Below are 17,086 nucleotides of genomic sequence, written 5' to 3'. Positions count from 1 at the left end.
TCACAGCCCGTGGGAGGCGGGGCTATGAAGAGGAGGTGGTTGGGCCGACTCCGAGGGCGGCTCGGAAAACCCGTGGAGGAGCAGCAGCAGCAGCACGCGGTGTCTCTTCGGTTGGGCTCGGAGAGCGCGCGAGGCTGAAGTGTGCTTAGGCTGTTTCGTAGGGTGAGCTGGGCCCAACCGCCCGCATATTGCAAAGCCTAGCGTTTCGCGTCGTAATTATAGGATGCCATTGGATTAATTGAGAAGGCTACGTATCCTGTGACTGTGTTTGCAGGACATTGCTTGCAGGAATTGCAATGAGGCTGACCGTATGGTAGCCGAGGGCGTTGTTGTAAACTCAGCTCGGACTATCGATGTTCTTCTGTCTTGTCAAGCACCTCCAACACCGCAATTGTGAACTGTTAAATTGGTAGTGCAAGGCTTAGGTGGTGTGTGCAAAAACGCGGGTATTTATTTGAGCGCCTTTAAGTAAGGTGTTAAACGCATTTGACTGATAAGGTTTTTTTAAAAAAAATGATATAAAAAGATTCCTTAAAAAAAAAAAGGCATACAGGTTTTGAAAACTAGAATGATAAAAGTCTATGGAGATTCTCATTCAGGTCAGGGTTGTCCCAAAAATGCTTTTTCCAAGAGGCAACTGGATTTTCTGGTTTTTCTTTGAAGGTGTTTCGCTTCTCATCCAAGAAGCTTCTTCGGCTCAGAGCTTCTTGGATGAGAAGTGAAACATCTTCAAAGAAAAAACAAAAGACCAGCTACCTCTTAAAAAAATTACCTTTGGGACTAGAACAGAAGTCCCCAAACTTGGCAACTTTTAAGACTTGTGGACTTTAACTCCCAGAATTCTCCAGCCAACAGCTGGCTGGAGAATTCTAGGCGTTAAAGTCCTCAACTTGCCAACTTTGGGGACCCCTGGAGTAGAATGATAAAAGATATCTGGAATCGGGCTCATGGTGTGCCTTGTCACTTGTGAAGCACTAAAATCTCTTCAACCTTTGCATTTGCTACTTTTTGACCTACCACTCGTGTTAAAATCTCATAGAACATAGAATAGCAGAGTTGGAAGGGATCTTGGGGGGGCATCTATTCCAGCCCCCCTGCTCAAGCAGGAATCCTTATATACCATTTCAAGCAAATGTCAGGTCTCTTCTTAAAAACCTTAAATGTTGGAGCATCCACTACTTCTGAAGGCAAGCCTTCTTCCAATTAATTGTTCTCCCTGTTAGGAAATTTATCCTTAGTTCTAGGTTGCTTCTCTCCTTGATTATTTTCCATCTGTAGAAATAATTGGAAAAAACTAGAAAATTTGCTGCACTTGACCACACAGTAGATTAGTATTTATAGCCATCAAGAGGAGAAATTGATTATTGAGAGAGTGATATAAAATGGATCCAGTTGCCTTGGACTGGATCAAATTAAATGGTTTGTACTTAACAGTTCAGATTAGAAAAAGATAGTCACATTCACGTCTTCCTTGTGATTATAGATAAAATCCCAGTGCATGAGAAAGGGGGAATGGTTACACAGCTTGGATGAATTCATTTCTTTGATAAGAGGGGGGGAAAATAGAAGGAGATATAAAATAGAAAAAAGAGGAGACCTAGGTGGCAAGTAGATGAGATAGGTCTGGAGATTAGCCTACAGAGATGAAAGGATAAATCTATTGTAACCATGCCACATTTTAGAATCAAGAGTTATTTACAGAGAATGAGGAAATAACAAAAAGATACTGAAAAATATAACACTCCTGATTATTAACTCTAAACTTGCAAGTCATTAAGTGGAAGGTGTCTCAGTGAAGAAATTGAAGGATGCCTTGGGAGCGGCAGAAGCCACAACGGAGACTGTATATAAGTCCCAGGTTCTGTTGCAGGGGACACCACTCCTACCTTTGAGATCAAAAATCCAAAGTCTTTAGGTTTAGTGCTTTTACATTAGAATTCAACTGACCTAAACACTGAACATTCCAAGATAGTGATTTGAGGAATTTTGTTCAATTTTATTTTGGCTATATTACTGTATAGCATTTCATCTTTAAACACAGTCACTTTAGATTTATCAAAATTATCTGCTATTCTATAATCGACTATTTCAGCTTAAGTAAACAAAACCATATCATCTGCATAAGGCTAAAGTAAAATATTTTCTCATATAGAGGGTGGAAAGAAATACAGTTCATTTAGTTCATATAGCAGATCATTAATAAAGTAATTAAAAAAGGAAAAGTATCCAAAACCTAGGCTTGCTTTGTTTTTATTTCAATTCACAATTGTTTTAAAGAGGATACGATGAAGAGGAAGGCTTTCTTTTGTTCTGTGTGAGAAAAAAAGGCCTAACTAGATACAGAAAATGAAACTCAGTGATCCCATCTTGTTAAAAACCTCCAAAGAAGTTCAGTGTCAATTGAATTATTTTATGACATACATAAATAAGAGTTTAAGGTTAATTCCATAGGAAAAAGGAATGTGAAAGAAATTTAGATAACCATAATGACAATCAAAAGAAAGCAGATTCCCATATTTGTATATATGTATGCAGGTAATTTATATAGCCATGAAATATACTTGGATCTCAATTTGCACAGGAATTTCTGAGACTACAGGCATTCCTCAACTAATGATGAAAATTGAACTCAAAATTTCTGTTGCTAAGTTAAGACATTTGTTAAGTGAATTTTGCCCCATTATATGACCTTTCTTGTCATAATTGTCATAATAAATCCCTGCAGTTGTTAGTAATACGATTGTTATATGAATCTGGCTTCCCCATTGACTTTGCTTGTCAGAAGGTCATAAAAGGTGATCACAGTACCCTGGGTTGCTGCAACCATCATAAACACAACTCAGTTGCCAAGCATCTGAATTTTGATCACATGACCATGGGGATGCACATGACCATGGGGATGCTCAGTGGTCGTAAGTGTGAAAAACAGTCAAGTCACTTTTTTCAGGGCCATTGTTAACTGTCACTAAACGAACTGTTAAAATTTGGAGACTACCTGTATAGAATTTAAATAATAATATTTTTTGTTCTTAGTTTTGAATATGGATATAACAGTGAAAAAAGATGACCTTGTGAAGATTATTACATTTACACCACCATTGTATAAGCAACGTTACCATTTTATTAAGCAGTTGGTGGATAAGCATAAACCTAAAAAGGTTAGTATGTGTTTCCTAGTACAATTTTTTTCAGTATGGCTAACTGCACTAGAACTCTAATCCTTAAAGTTATTACTTTGCTGTGATAAAATACAGTTGAAAAAAATTGAATTAGGGATTGTAATACAATAGGAAGACTCCAAACAACTAATGTAGGGAGTATTTATGTATTTGTCACGAATAGTATAAATTGTATTAGATTTCCAAACTTTCTTATTTCATGGAACCTCTAGCACAGGACTGTCAAATTAGGTCTGGATGTGTCATGCGCTGGCCACGCCCCCGCCCAGTTTCGTGAAGGGGAAAAAAGTCCTGATATGTCATATGACACCACCATGATGACACAAGTTTGACACATCTGCTCTAGCAGTTCCCAAACTGTGCAGTGCAAGTACCCCAGAACAATTAGACAGTTCTGTTTAGTAAAAATATCTTGTTATGGTTCTCCAAGGCATCTCAGTGCACAGATTGGGAACCACAGCACTGAGGGGTGTACATTTTAAATATTATGGTTATTATTCAAGTAGATGCTGTGAAAAAGCATTTCAAGAAAACAGTAGACCCTTACTCAAATCAGAAAAATAAAGAGTAGTGGACTTCTGGACCTTGGTTTTTCTAATTCAATCTGCCTTTGGATTATGGATTTCCTGTCTGGCTGCTCACAGAGGGTCAGATTACGTAATCATACCTCTTCAGCCCTTATTCTTAACACTGATATACCACAGGGTTGCGTGTTGAGTCCCTTACTCTATACACTTTATGTGCATGACTGCATTCCCACTCATGCTAGTAATACTATTGCTAAATTTGCAGATGATACAACAGTGGTGGGACTTATCTCCAGGGGGGATGAGTCTGCCCACCAAGATGAGGTAGACCGGTTGCTTTTGTGGTGTGGAGACAGTAACTTGGTCCTCAACACCAATAAGACCAAGGAACATATAGTGGATTATAGAAGGAACAGATCAGACATCCAGCCCTTGCTTATCAATGGAGACTGAGCATAGAGAGCATTTTAACATACTGTACCTCTGTATGGTTTGCCAATTGCACAGTGGCAGATAGGAAAGCAGTCCAGAAGGTTAATGTCATTGCCCAAAAGATCATTGGTTGCCCTCTCCCCTCTTTGGAAGAGCTTTATAACTCCTGCTGCCTTAAGAAAGTTCAAAACATTCTCAAAGATCCATCATCCTGGGAACCCTTTTTTTGAATTATTACCATCTGGCAGACGGTACAGAATAATAAAAACAAGTACAAATAGGCTGAAAAACAGCTTCTATCCCAGGGCAGTAGCTCTTTTGAATTCTGCTGTATAGTGCAATGTTGGTGTGGTGTCGGGGGTTTCCAGTTCAACGTGTGAAGGGTGAAGGATATGTGTTTGTGTTTATTTTCATGGTCATGGTCATGATGTGCACTGAAGATGGTGTTTGGTTTCGTTGTACGAGGTGCAATGACAATAAAGTACACTAAACTAGTGGTTAAATAATATAATCTGAAGTCACAAGTAAGCTGTTGTTGGCCTGATCATAGTGTATTGAAAAGCCACAGCTGAATCCATTCATAACCTGCAAAGCCATAAACTATGGATTTAGAATTCACAGGAAAGCTACAGTTGCACAGCTTGCTAAATTAAAAACAAACAACATTATAGGTTCATGGCATAGTAAGGGTTACTTGGTTATTGGGTTAAAATAATAATTGCTTAGTGGGATGTGTGAACCTTTCAAATTAGAAATATTTAATCTGGTTTTAGGTAAGCAAGATTCATTTTTAAGAGTTGTATATGTGTGCATGTTTGATGGATTTTGCTAATATATGCATGGTGATTTTTGCATATGATTTCTTTATAAATATAAGTAGTGAGGATATTGTCCACTTAAAAATGTTACAGCATTTTTTCCCAATGCTGTAGATCACAGTCCTCTGTCACCATATAATTAACTTAATCAAGCCTAGCATTAAATCAGCATTCATTTTCATTACATAAGAAAACAGTATCGAACAAGTCTTATGTGTGATATTAGGAATTATATTAATTTCAAATTAACAGGTGGCAGACTTGGGATGTGCTGATTGTAGACTACTCTGGATGCTGAAATTCTGCAATTGTATTGAAGAACTTGTTGGGCTAGATATGAATGAAGAGGTGATGAAAGAAAACCTGTAAGTTGAATGTGTAAGTTATTTTGGGGAAAACAATGTTTTGTGCTCCAAACCAACTAACCTACCTACCTACCTACCTTCTTTCCCTCTCTCTGTCACTCTCTGCTAAGAAAAGAGTTATATTTTCCATTTCTGAAATGTTCTTTAAAAATATTGATATGATAGGTAAGTGTCTAATTGAGAGTTGATTATAACATTTTTGAGTTGAGGGAACAAAGAATATGGTTGTTCGTTTATGATCTTTCTCACATATACAATCTGCTATGCATTTCATTGCTATAAAGATCTCTAGCACAATTAATCAAAAAGTATTATTTAAATATTTTTCTTTCCTGATAATACCATTTTTGCACTTGTTTTGCTATTTTTAATGAGTAAGGAAAACTTACTATCATTTTCATTCCTCTCAGGAAAATAATTAAATGGACAGTAGTTCAAAAAATAATGTTGTATGAAAGAAATCTATTCAGTGTCCACAAATTAATAATATTTTATTTAATAGTAGTCCAACATATGTCACAAAAATATGGCAATAGACCAAGGAGATCTGTTGGTATCCAAAGAAACAGTATCCATGTCATTCATAAATCAGCCAGACATTATTCAGATTGTACCTACAATGTACTGGATGGGGGAGAATATTAAAATATTAAAAGTATTTTTTATTTATAGTCTTCTTTCATGTTGAATGATGGAAGCTGAATTATACATTCCTGATTTACAGGACATGCAAGATGAAAAGGGAGATGAATAGACAAAAACAATACTTTCATTCTGTGCAATTTATTTGCTTCCAGGTATTCGCTGTCTCCCCTTCCTAGTGACTATCTTCAGCCAAGTGAAAGACAGCTGACAGTCACCCTTCTTCAGGGTTCAGTTGCTCACAAAGATCCTTGTATGCTGGGCTTTGATATGGTAACCTGCATTGAACTGTGGGTATTACTTTGATATTTCATATTAGTTGATGAATGTTTAAAAAGCAAACTCAGATGACTAAAAACACAATTTTCTTTATATATACTACTAAAATTCTTGTTCTTACACTCTTTGATCCAAGGCACCTCAGATGGACTAACTTACAGTATGCATCCAAAATCTGGGACCCATGGCTCTTGTGAAAGAAATTTTATAAAACCTTTTATGACATCCAAATTATAATAATACAGCTTATTGACCTAATGCAAAATATCATAAACCATTTCCTGTGCTGATGTTTGATTGTGTTATGCAGTTCAATATGGGTTGTTTTTAGCTACATCTTTGAATGTATCCTGCCTTTCCCAGTGAAGGTAGAATATTAGAAGTTTTATCATTGTTTGAAGGCATTAAGGAAATTGGTGAGGAAATATCTCTGAAAGAATGATCCAGAGGATCATGGGTTATCTAGGATATTTATAAATTTCTATTTCCTGGTTCTTAGCAAAGTCTCATAAATAAGGAATGTCTTTTCTTAGTTTTTCAGTTTCTTAGACTATAGAACAATGCAAATATGATCTGGAAGTAAAGAAGTATAAAAGCACAATTTTTATACTGGCAGTGCAGTATATTAAAGTTAATTTGTAATTCAGGACAAGCAGGACAGTGATTCTATCTCTCCTACTCTTGTTTTGCTCCTGTGCCATTGATTTTCCATCTATATCAAAAAATTTGAATATTGGTGATCAATTCTGTTCTCTGCATCAATTCATTATAACAATTGCATTGAAGTCCTGGAATATTGTTAAAGTAAACATATTTACTTGATCTGAAAAGTAAAAAGATCTTTTTTACAACTTTGTACTTACAGAATAGAACACCTAGAGGCAAAAGAGCTTGAGAAATTTCCAGAAGTAGTATTTGGTTTCATGTCTCCAGCCATGATCATAATTAGCACACCAAACTCAGAATTCAATTATTTACTTCCAACAGTATCATTTAGACATCCAGATCATAAATTTGAATGGAATCGAACACAATTTCAGAACTGGTAAGTTCCTTCAATCTTGTATAGATTGTGTGGTGAAAGAATAAAGAACAAAGATGGATATTTTAATGTAAAACTAAAATGCAACAAAACAAACCATTGCTTTTAATAGTTACTATAATTCTGAATATATGGAGATTATCTTTTCTTCCTTGCTTTTATGTTATTTTAAAAATGTATATGCTACTCTTTTCCCAGGTTTTCCCAGCCTTGCACTACTTTAAAATCAGCCATGAAAAAGGACATTAAAACAGTACTACTATAAATACAAACCATGAAAGCCTAACAGCAACCAAAATCATTAAATGGTGTTTTGCAATACATTAATATTAAATATTGAACTATTATAGTAAAAGGCTTGGGAGAAATAGAAAGTCGTTGCCTAGTGCTAAACAGAGAAATAGTAAGATACTTAGTGTTTCACTACAGTTGGGAAATGCTGCCTTCCCTAAAGATGACAATATATGAGTAGAAATATGTGGGAATAAAAATCTTCAAATAATTTATTCTCACAAGATAATGCAGTTAACACGTTGTATGTTAACACCAGTACTTTGAATTGGAAGTAGAAATGAAGCAGGAAATAATGCAAATCAGATCAGACCAATCTCATATTTTACTGCCATTTTTGAAATGGCAACAGTTAAAAAACAAACACCACAGGAGTGATAGCATTTTGTATTTAGGGTTAACATATCTAGTTGATTTAACAATAACTCCAATGATTGGAAAGTAAGTAGAAAATGATATAACAGGTCAATCCCATCCATTCTATATATTTGTGGAAACCAAGATTTTAAAAGGCATGTACAAAAGTGAAATTTAACATCTTAACTTTTCTCATAAAATTAAATTACTGTCTCATGGGTCACGAATTACTGCTTCGTCATAGCTCCTAGATTCAACATACCAAAATTCTTATCTGTGAAAGCCTGTTCACTGAGAGGTTTGAGCCATTTGCTGCATGTTTAATAGTATGAAGAAGAGATAGCCACTTTCTGGAAGTTGCTTCCTTTCTTGTTTTGAGATTACAGAATTAAGAGTTGTTAACGTCAGCCTTATTTGCTTCCAAATATATTGTAAAAAAAAATGAACAAACAAATCCAAAAAGAGACACTGCAAAACTGGGGAGACAATTTTTTGATTACTGGCTTTGCATGTAGAAAACATGGTAAAATGGTAACTTTATTTCTAGTAGTCACTGTTGTCCACCTCACTGCTAAATCAGGTACATTTCCATTGCAGTGATAATGGAAAAGGAGAAACAGAGTGCCCTTCCCACCAATAAACCTTACTCTTCTTTCTTTCTTGACCTGTTTTCATAAGCATGACCATATATTGTTGTGACGCTAAGTGAATAAAATTATTTGTTGTATTGGGCTGTGTTTTTACTGTCTAGCTGTAGTTAAGATATTTAGAGTAGACATAGAAGGTTGGAATGTGTGACGTGCTTGTTTGTTAGAATAAACCCCTTTAAACTTCTTAACTTTTCTTTCCTCATAAATTTAGGGCTGTGGATGTTGCTGCTCGATATGATTACACAGTAGAGTTTACTGGAGTAGGAGCATCACCTCACGGGAAGGATGTTGGATTTTGTACACAAATTGGAGTGTTTATAAGAAAAAACCTAAGAAATATCGAGCCTGAAAGATTTGAAGAATGTCAGAGAAGAATTTATAAAACTGTAGGTAGTTCTTTTTCTTTTGTAAGATCAGACAATTTTCATTTGAAGGAACTATTTTGAAACATATAACAATCAAAATACTGGGCTTCTGCCTCTTTATATCAAACACACTTTAGATCAGGGTAGCTGTAAATGTTAAAATATCTACTGGAAAAGAAGTTCAATTGATTTCAGGTTGTCTTCCAAATAAATATGTCTCGAGAAAGCGAGACTATGGAAAGTCTTTCAGATATGTCAACTGGAGTTTAAGAACTCCCATTATTCTTAGATAATTTAAACCAAAAAATTTGGATGTAATGAGATTACTACCAAGACAGATAGTCCTCAAATTATGACCAAAATTGGGACTGGAAAATTAATTAGCAGAGTCATTAAGTGAGGCAACACATGATGCACCTGATTTTACAAGCAAATCCCCATGGTTGTTCAGTAAATCGTGATTGTTAAGTGAATCTGGCTTCCCCCATTGATTTTGCATATCTGGAGCCAACTCAGAAGATCAAAAATAATAATCGCAAGACTGCAGGCCTTTGCAATAATTGTAAATGTGAGCTGGCTCCCAATTTTATGATTTTTCCAGGCTTCTGCTACTGATTTTGCCTTGTGCAATGGACTGTGTTTGATATTTCATCATCAGTTTCAGAAACCACTCTATGCAATAGAGCTGCTAGCACCTGTTGATGCATACATAGGGAATATTAGAGTTACTGGAAAGTTCACTGCCCTTGCAAAACTAAAGAGTGATAACTGGAACTAGAACACATGTAGCAAACTACTGTAATCAACATAATCCTACTGAATTGCATTTATTATTTCTGTTCAAAGATGTAATTTCTTCTGGCATAGATCAGTTTGATCTGTATGCCCTTATGTGAGGTTTTGATTCAGAACCCCGTGTTGTGAGCTCCCAAACAGCATCAAAGGCCTCCTGCCAGATCAGGTGGTTTCTCATTTGTCATCACAAGTAATTTGTGACTAAGTCAGGAATTTCAATCTATATGACATTTTTAAAGAAAATAGTTCAATCGCCAAATGGCAATTGGAATAAGGATTCAAGAGTAAGGAAACACAGGAACAAGAGTCATGAGCTGAAATTCTGAATGATTGATCCCAATGAAGGCTGAAGGCAAAGTGATTACATAAATCTATCTGCAGGCAGTTGTCATCAGTTATTTCGATCTGGCCCTTTGCTTAGTGAGGCGCCTCATTGAGTAGCATTGATGTGTAAGTTTGTTGCTGAGGATTGGGGGTTATAGCCATCATCTGACTGCTCCAACTGATCAAGAGATGTCTGTGGTGGATCAGCCTCAGATGAATCATGGCTTGATGATTCTTGAGGCTGACAATCTACAGCAGGGGTCTTCAAACTTGACAGCTTTAAGACTTGTGGACTTCAACTCCCAGAATTTCTTTTCCAGTCATGTTAGCTCAGGGATTCTAGGAGTTGAAGTCCATAAGTCTTAACCTTGCCAAGCTTGAAGACCCTTGATTCACAGGCTCAAATGGAACAATGTCGAGAAATAGAAACCTAAGCAAGAATTTATACTCCCCCCCCCCCCATTTTATACAACACTAGAATGTAACACCTCCAATTCGCTTCCCAGACTTTACCCCTTCCTCCCCCCGTTACTTATGGCAGCCAAAAGATGCAAAGCAATAGTAGAAGATCTTGAAGGCTGACATTTGGCCCTCCTAGAAAAAAGACAGTCCTACAAGAGAAAAAGAAATATAAAAGATACTAATTAATAATCAGGTAAATAAAATGGATACATTTCTAGGGTTTATCAGGATACTTTGTACAAAAGGCTTTGATCAGCTTAGGGGCTCTAACATCTTTTTCATTGACCCACTCAGCTTGGGAAGAAGGGAAGTGTTTCCAAGCTACGAGATATTGGAGCCGACCCCTCCATTTGCGAGAGTCCAGAATTTCTTTAACTTCAAAATGTTGTTCACCTTCGATCAGCAATGGTATAGGAGGATCAGTTTGGGTCCGTCTTAAACCAGAAGTATGTTCTGGTTTTAACAAACTAACATGGAAGACCGGGTGGATTCGTTGAAGAGTTTTTGGTAATTTCAGTTGGACTGTCACAGGATTTACAATCCATTCAATTGTGAAAGGACCCACATATTTAGGACCAAGTTTCTTCGAAATGGGTGTTTCACTCCTTCCAAGAAATGTCTCCAAGTCAATAGAGCCCAGCAAAAAAGATTCTTTTTCCCAGACGGCCCACCTTCTTTCGGTTTCAGATAGTTTATGGGAGGTATAGGCACAGGGTTGTAAAGTCCCTTTCTCATTGATTTGAAGTAATACCGCTCCAACGGCCACATCACTCACGTCGGCTTGGATCATGAAAGAGCATCCATGTCCGGGTGCTTTAGCACTGGTTCTGCAGCAAACCGTCGTTTCAGCTTTTCAAAGGCTGCTTGGCAGTCCATAGACCACTCCAATGGCTTGCTAGGTCCTGGCTTCGCCTCCCCTTTAGTTTTTAAGAGATTTGTGATAGGCATTGCTATCTTAGCAAAAGCCGGGATAAATTGCCCGTAAAAATTGGCGAATCCCAGGAAACTTTGAAGCTGTTTTCTGGTGTGTGGGGGCCCCCATTCCAACACGGCGCGCACCTTCCCTGGATCCATTTCTATGCCCTCATGCGAGATGCGTTACCCCAAATAGTCAATTTTCTCTTGATGGAACTCACATTTGAACAGTTTAGCATACAACTTAGCAGCTTGCAGTTTCTGTAGAACTGACCGCACTAGTTTCACATGTTCATCCCAGGTTTCCGTGTAGATGAGGATGTCATCAAGGTAAACCAAAACCCCCTTGTATAAATGTTCATGTAACACCTGATCGATCATCTGCATGAATACGGCTGGGGGCCCCTGTAGGCCAAATGGGAGAACGTTGAATTGGAAGCAACCCATCGGGCAGTTGAAAGTGGTCTTCCACTCATCTCCTTCCTTAATTCGAACTCGGTAGTACGCTTCTCTCAAGTCCAGCTTCGTGAAAATCTTTCCCTTGGCCAGGTGGGCCAGCATGTCCTTCATCAGGGGAAGGGGGTATACGTTTTCCACGGAAATAGCCTTCAAATTTCTATAGTCCACCAACAAGTGCTCGGAGCCATCTTTCTTTTCATGGAACAGCACTGGGGCCACTACCAGGGGTCTAGTGGGTTGGATGAAACCATGTTCCAAATTTTTATCGATAAACGATCTCGGCTCTTCTAATTCCCGTGGTGTCATCGAATGTAACTTTGGTTTCGGGAGCTTCACCCCAGGTAAAATTTGAATACTACAATCTGTTGACCGATAAGGGGGGAGCTCATCCAAGGCCTTTTCACCGAACACTTCATTTAAATCCCAATATTCCTTCAGAATTTTCTCCTCCCACTTCAAGTTCTCGGTACCTGTGGAGGCTAACTCAACCGGATTCTGAAGCTTCGGCTGAGATCGCCCCTCCCTTTCTGGTCGCTGGTTGGTACATATGCGCAACGACCCCTTCCTCCAGTTAACGTGGGCGTTCCACTTCTGGAGCCATGGTAATCCCAGTATTAGCGGTTGCTCCATCCCAGGGGCCACAATAAAACACAGGGTTTCTTTATGCTCTCCCATGGTCATTTCTCTGGGTTTCATTATGAAGCGTGCAGGGCAGCCCCCCGCCACTGATCCATCCAATTGGCAAAAGGCTATGGGCGTTTTTAAAGGCTTTAGTCTTAAGCCCATTTCCTCTACTACCTTCGTGTTGATTACACACCTTGTGCACCCAGAGTCTAGCAAGGCTAGCATCTCCCCTTCAGCCCCTGATGTGGGTACCCTCAATTTCACTGGAATGGTCATAGGGCCCTTGTTTGGACTTACCAGGAAGTCGTCTTCCGAGCTGGATTCACTCTCTTCAGAGGAGGTAGGAGGTCCCAGCTCCTCTCCTTCCGGAGGGGCGACCTCTACAACCTCCCTCGTCTTTAGCACAGTTTCACGAGGCTTCGCTGGGGGTTTTTCAGGCTTCCTCCCTCCTTTTGGCGCCCCCTTTGGTTCCAACTTGGCCCTGCAGTCCGCAGCCCGGTGACCTTCCTTCCCAAATTGGAAGCAGGCAGTGGGTTTGGGTCTTACCGCCACCCCTCCCTTCTGGGGCTTGGGGGCCTCTTGAGGACGTGGGAGGGAAGGCTTGCTCCACCCAGAGCCCCCCCCGGCGTCTGCTTCGGGTTAGATCAATTTCCACCTCTTCTGCCAGCAAGTACCACATCTGCAAGTCATTGGGGTCCCTTCTGGCAATGCATCTCTGGTATACGTCTTCATTTAATCCATCTTTAAACGCTTCTATCAGGGCTCCCTGGGACCAGCCTCGGATATGACACACCAGTTGTCTAAACTCCTGGGTGTAATCGGCCACTGATCTCCGCCCCTGATTTATGGTCTTCATCCTGATCCTGGCCTTTTGCTCCGCCAGTGGGTCCTCAAATCTCGCCCGCAGCGCAGTCATGAACAGGTTATAATTCAGCAGCTGGGGGGCGTTATCATTATGCAAAGTCACCATCCACTCTGCAGCTATTCCCTCCAGAGCCCTGGTAACACATCTCACTTCGGCTGCTTTTGAGGAGAATTCCTCCCTGTATCCTTCCATATAGCTCCAAACTTGTGCTAGGAAAAACCCCAAGTCTTTGGGATTTCCCCCATATTTTACTTCTAACGGGGGCAACTTGGGAGTTCTACGCCTTCTAGGAATTTCACCTCCTGCTGGGGGCCCCGGGGCTGCTGCTGGCTGTGGCGCTGGCTCAGGTTTATGGGGGTGGGGGCTGCTCGGCTTCTTCTGGCTGGGGCTGCTCCCCCTTCTCATACCTTTGTGCAGCGTGAGGTTGTCCAAATGCCTCATTGAGGAGTTGCCTGGCTTTGTCCAGTAAAAGATCTCTTCCCTCTCTTGCCATGGCTCCTCTCTTCCACACTGGCGGGTGGTGGTGATTCGGGGGGGGGGCCTCCTCCGGATCCTTCCAGCCAACTCCCAATGACCATCTGGGCTTCACAGCTGGGTTCTCTTTCAGATTGAGCTCCGCTAACAATTCAGCTTCCCGTACCTCCGGTAATAGCAAGGAATCTTGCCCTCCAATGGCACCCAGGTCTTCCTGGTCACTAGTTGGAGATGACATGATGTTCAGATCCCTTCGGAAGATACTGGATATTTTCTCCGGGTGGGCTGGTAGAATGAGATTCAGAATGTCAGGTAGTGCTCCATTCAAAATTCAAGAAAGAAATACTTAGACTCTTTAGATTAGAGAAAAGATATCTTTTACTGAAAATGAAGTGGTAGCAACAATAGAATTCTGAATCTGAGGAATTAGGCGCGCAAATCACATATACAAAGTGATGGAAATGTTCCCACCCCCAATAGTTCAAATGATTCTTCCAATTAAAAGTTGTGAATATGATCATGTGGACATCTTCAGGTGGTGATGAGGCCTCTGTCTGTTGACCTTGGCATATTTTGATAAAGGTTTGCAGCTGTGCAGAGAAAAGAAAGCTAAGCGAGAAATAGAAACCTAAGCAAGAATTTATACTCCCCCCTCCTCATTTTATACAACACTAGAATGTAACACCTCCAGCTCGCTTCCCAGACTTTACCCCATCCTCCCCCCATTACTTATGGCAGCCAAAAGATGCAAAGCAATAGTAGAAGATCTTGAAGGCTGACAGTGAGGTTCTGAAGCTAAATTGTGGCCCATGGCAAGTAGACACTAAAAAAGAAAGACACTTTGTACTCTTTGATGTTTTTCCATCAGTTGAAGACCTCTCGGGAAGGAGCTGTACCTATTGTGTACTAAAGTGGGAAGGGCATCTACACAGAAAACTATAAAGAATTAGTTGTTTATAACTTGATTCTGAAGTATTGTAAACTTGCCATAAAGTTTAATGTTGAATATTATAGTTTATAATAGCTAAATATGTAAAAGCTTTTAAATCATTTAATGTGCTATATAAGTGCCTTGAATGTTGTTTTTTCTTGAGAAAGGTTTTCAAAGTCATATATCCAAGCCTTAAAGATGAAAAGTATTTGCAGAATGCAGTGGTCAATGAAGTTTTTCGAGCAGCAGAGATAATTGCAAGGAAATACCTGGACTATAGAAAATCTGAATATAAAAAGCACTGTGAGACTCTCATTGGAACAAAATACCAATTTCAGCAATCTACTTTCCAGATGTATTTGGATGATTTTCCTTTCTCTGAAGCTGATAGTAAAATTATGCAGCCAATGGCTAAGGGAAATGTTATCTATGTACCTCTTGCAAAAATATTTTCTTTTTCCAAAGTCAATCAACTTTGTGGTACATTTGAAAAACTCAGTAAGCTTGTAAGTGGCAAAATTACACTAAGCCATGATGGTTCTGCAGTGATGATTGAGATGGACCATGAAGATGAACAACAGGATGGTGATCAGAATTAAAAAGAACAGTTCCTGTCATGAACAGAATAGTCTCATAATTGAAATACTAGTAATTGCTGGTTTAAAATTGGACTTAAATACTATAATCAGATGTGACATTGGATTATAGATGGTTGAGTAACTTCTTAGTCTCCAAGAGTGGCACTTGGTTTTGTTTTTCACCTGAGGAAAGTGGCTTGTTACCAAGGGGCTGTTGCCCACAAAGTGGATGAGGTAATATTATACTAGGTAATACTTAAGGGTGAAGGAACCCTTCCTTAAAAATGTAACAAAAAATAAAACATTCAAACTCAAGTAAGCAATACAACTTTTCAAATAATTGGAAGTACAGTGAGAGTGCAGTTTACTCATCCATGTGTTTTACTATATAACTCTGAATAAGTTTGAATGAAAAGATGTCAGTCTAATCACAAAGCTAAAAAAGGTGATTGAAACAAGTTTAAAAATTGATATTCCTAATTTTAATACTGCAAAAAATAAAATTTAAGGAGTTTTGTAGTAAAATATAGAGATTGCTGTACAAAAGATCATTAGTATATACTAGATAAAATGAAGTATTTGCTAGTAATACACTGAAGTATGGTAAACATTGAGTACTTAACTAAATAAACCTCCTGTAATCATGTATTACGCTTTTGTGCTTTTTCTCCAAATGTCTTAATATTTCTGTGCTACAAAATAACTTGCTAACATGTTTGCGTGATTGATTTGCAGAGTCTGCGGGGATAACTATACAGGTAGTTTCAATCTTGCTTTCAAATTATATCAGCAGGAATGACAGAAACTGATCCTGTCACAATTCTTTTTTGTGATGGACATTCTAAATCTAAAACATTGTTAGTGGTAAGATGCAGTTCTCACTTTGGTGTCATTAAACTGGTTAATATCAAATATTTCCCCTCAGTTACAATAAAATATCTTCATCCCCGTATCTTCATATTTAGAAATATAAAGGCTGCTCTCTGTACATTTTGTTGGCAAAATTGATCTTTCTATAATTAGTTTTGAAATATTGCTGAGATTCCCAGCAATGGCGAAGCACATGAATGTTTATGCTATTCCAGTGTGGCAGTGAACAGTTCTATTACCTTTATCCACAAACAGCATTGGCATTTTTTCCTAAATACTGCTACTGTTTCTCAACCTTCACAACTTTAAGTTGTTTCAAGTTTGATTCCCAAATATGGCTGCAGAATTTTGGCACTTGAAATCCGCATATATTAAAATTGCTAAGGGTATGATACTGTATTATATAATAATGCTAATTTTATCCAATCTTTCTCCTTTCCCGTATATCCCTGAGAAGAGTGGAAATTAGCATGGTTTCAAGGGAAACTTCCTATAACAGTTTATTTAGTGACTATTTTTACAAGTAAAACACATAGGATTTTATTTATTGTATATTTGTATAACTGGCCATCACACATGAAAGTCATTCTGGGTGGCATACAATATTTTAAAATATTATAGAATAAAAATGTTCAAATTAAATGAAAATAGAATGCAAAAAATGTGACTCATAATTAGCTGTGTCAAGAATCTCTGATGGCATGTGACAGGGCTTTCAAACTCCCGGTCCGCGGGGTGGATGTGTCATGCACTGGCCACGGCCACACCTGATTTAGCAAAGGGGAAAAAAAATCCTGATACATCACATGATGCTACCGTGACGATGTGAGTTTGATATCCCT

General features: G+C 38.7%; 1 protein-coding gene across 2 annotated transcripts; it reads left to right on the top strand.

Annotated features, from left to right (window-relative positions):
* Positions 1 to 11: 11 nt before the first annotated feature.
* On the top strand, positions 12 to 16,022 carry HENMT1 (HEN methyltransferase 1). Of its 2 annotated transcripts, none has more exons than XM_026700131.2 (7): positions 12 to 162; positions 3,034 to 3,158; positions 5,209 to 5,321; positions 6,119 to 6,253; positions 7,108 to 7,287; positions 8,794 to 8,968; positions 14,964 to 16,022. In XM_026700131.2, exons 2-7 carry the CDS (start codon positions 3,042 to 3,044, stop codon positions 15,393 to 15,395), a joined length of 1,152 nt encoding a protein of 383 aa, XP_026555916.1. In that variant the 5' UTR covers positions 12 to 162; positions 3,034 to 3,041; the 3' UTR covers positions 15,396 to 16,022. The 2 variants fall into 2 exon arrangements, with proteins under 2 accessions (XP_026555916.1, XP_087786424.1); XM_087930298.1 differs by having other exon boundaries at positions 27 to 446.
* Positions 16,023 to 17,086: the final 1,064 nt, after the last annotated feature.

Source organism: Pseudonaja textilis, chromosome 3 (genome assembly GCF_049901715.1).
Source record: "Pseudonaja textilis isolate UNSWEBS1 chromosome 3, rPseTex1.2, whole genome shotgun sequence".
NCBI classification, from domain to species: Eukaryota; Metazoa; Chordata; class Lepidosauria; order Squamata; family Elapidae; genus Pseudonaja; species Pseudonaja textilis.
The sequence above is the reverse complement of the archived record's forward strand: the minus strand, read 5'-3'. Positions and strand labels throughout refer to the sequence as shown.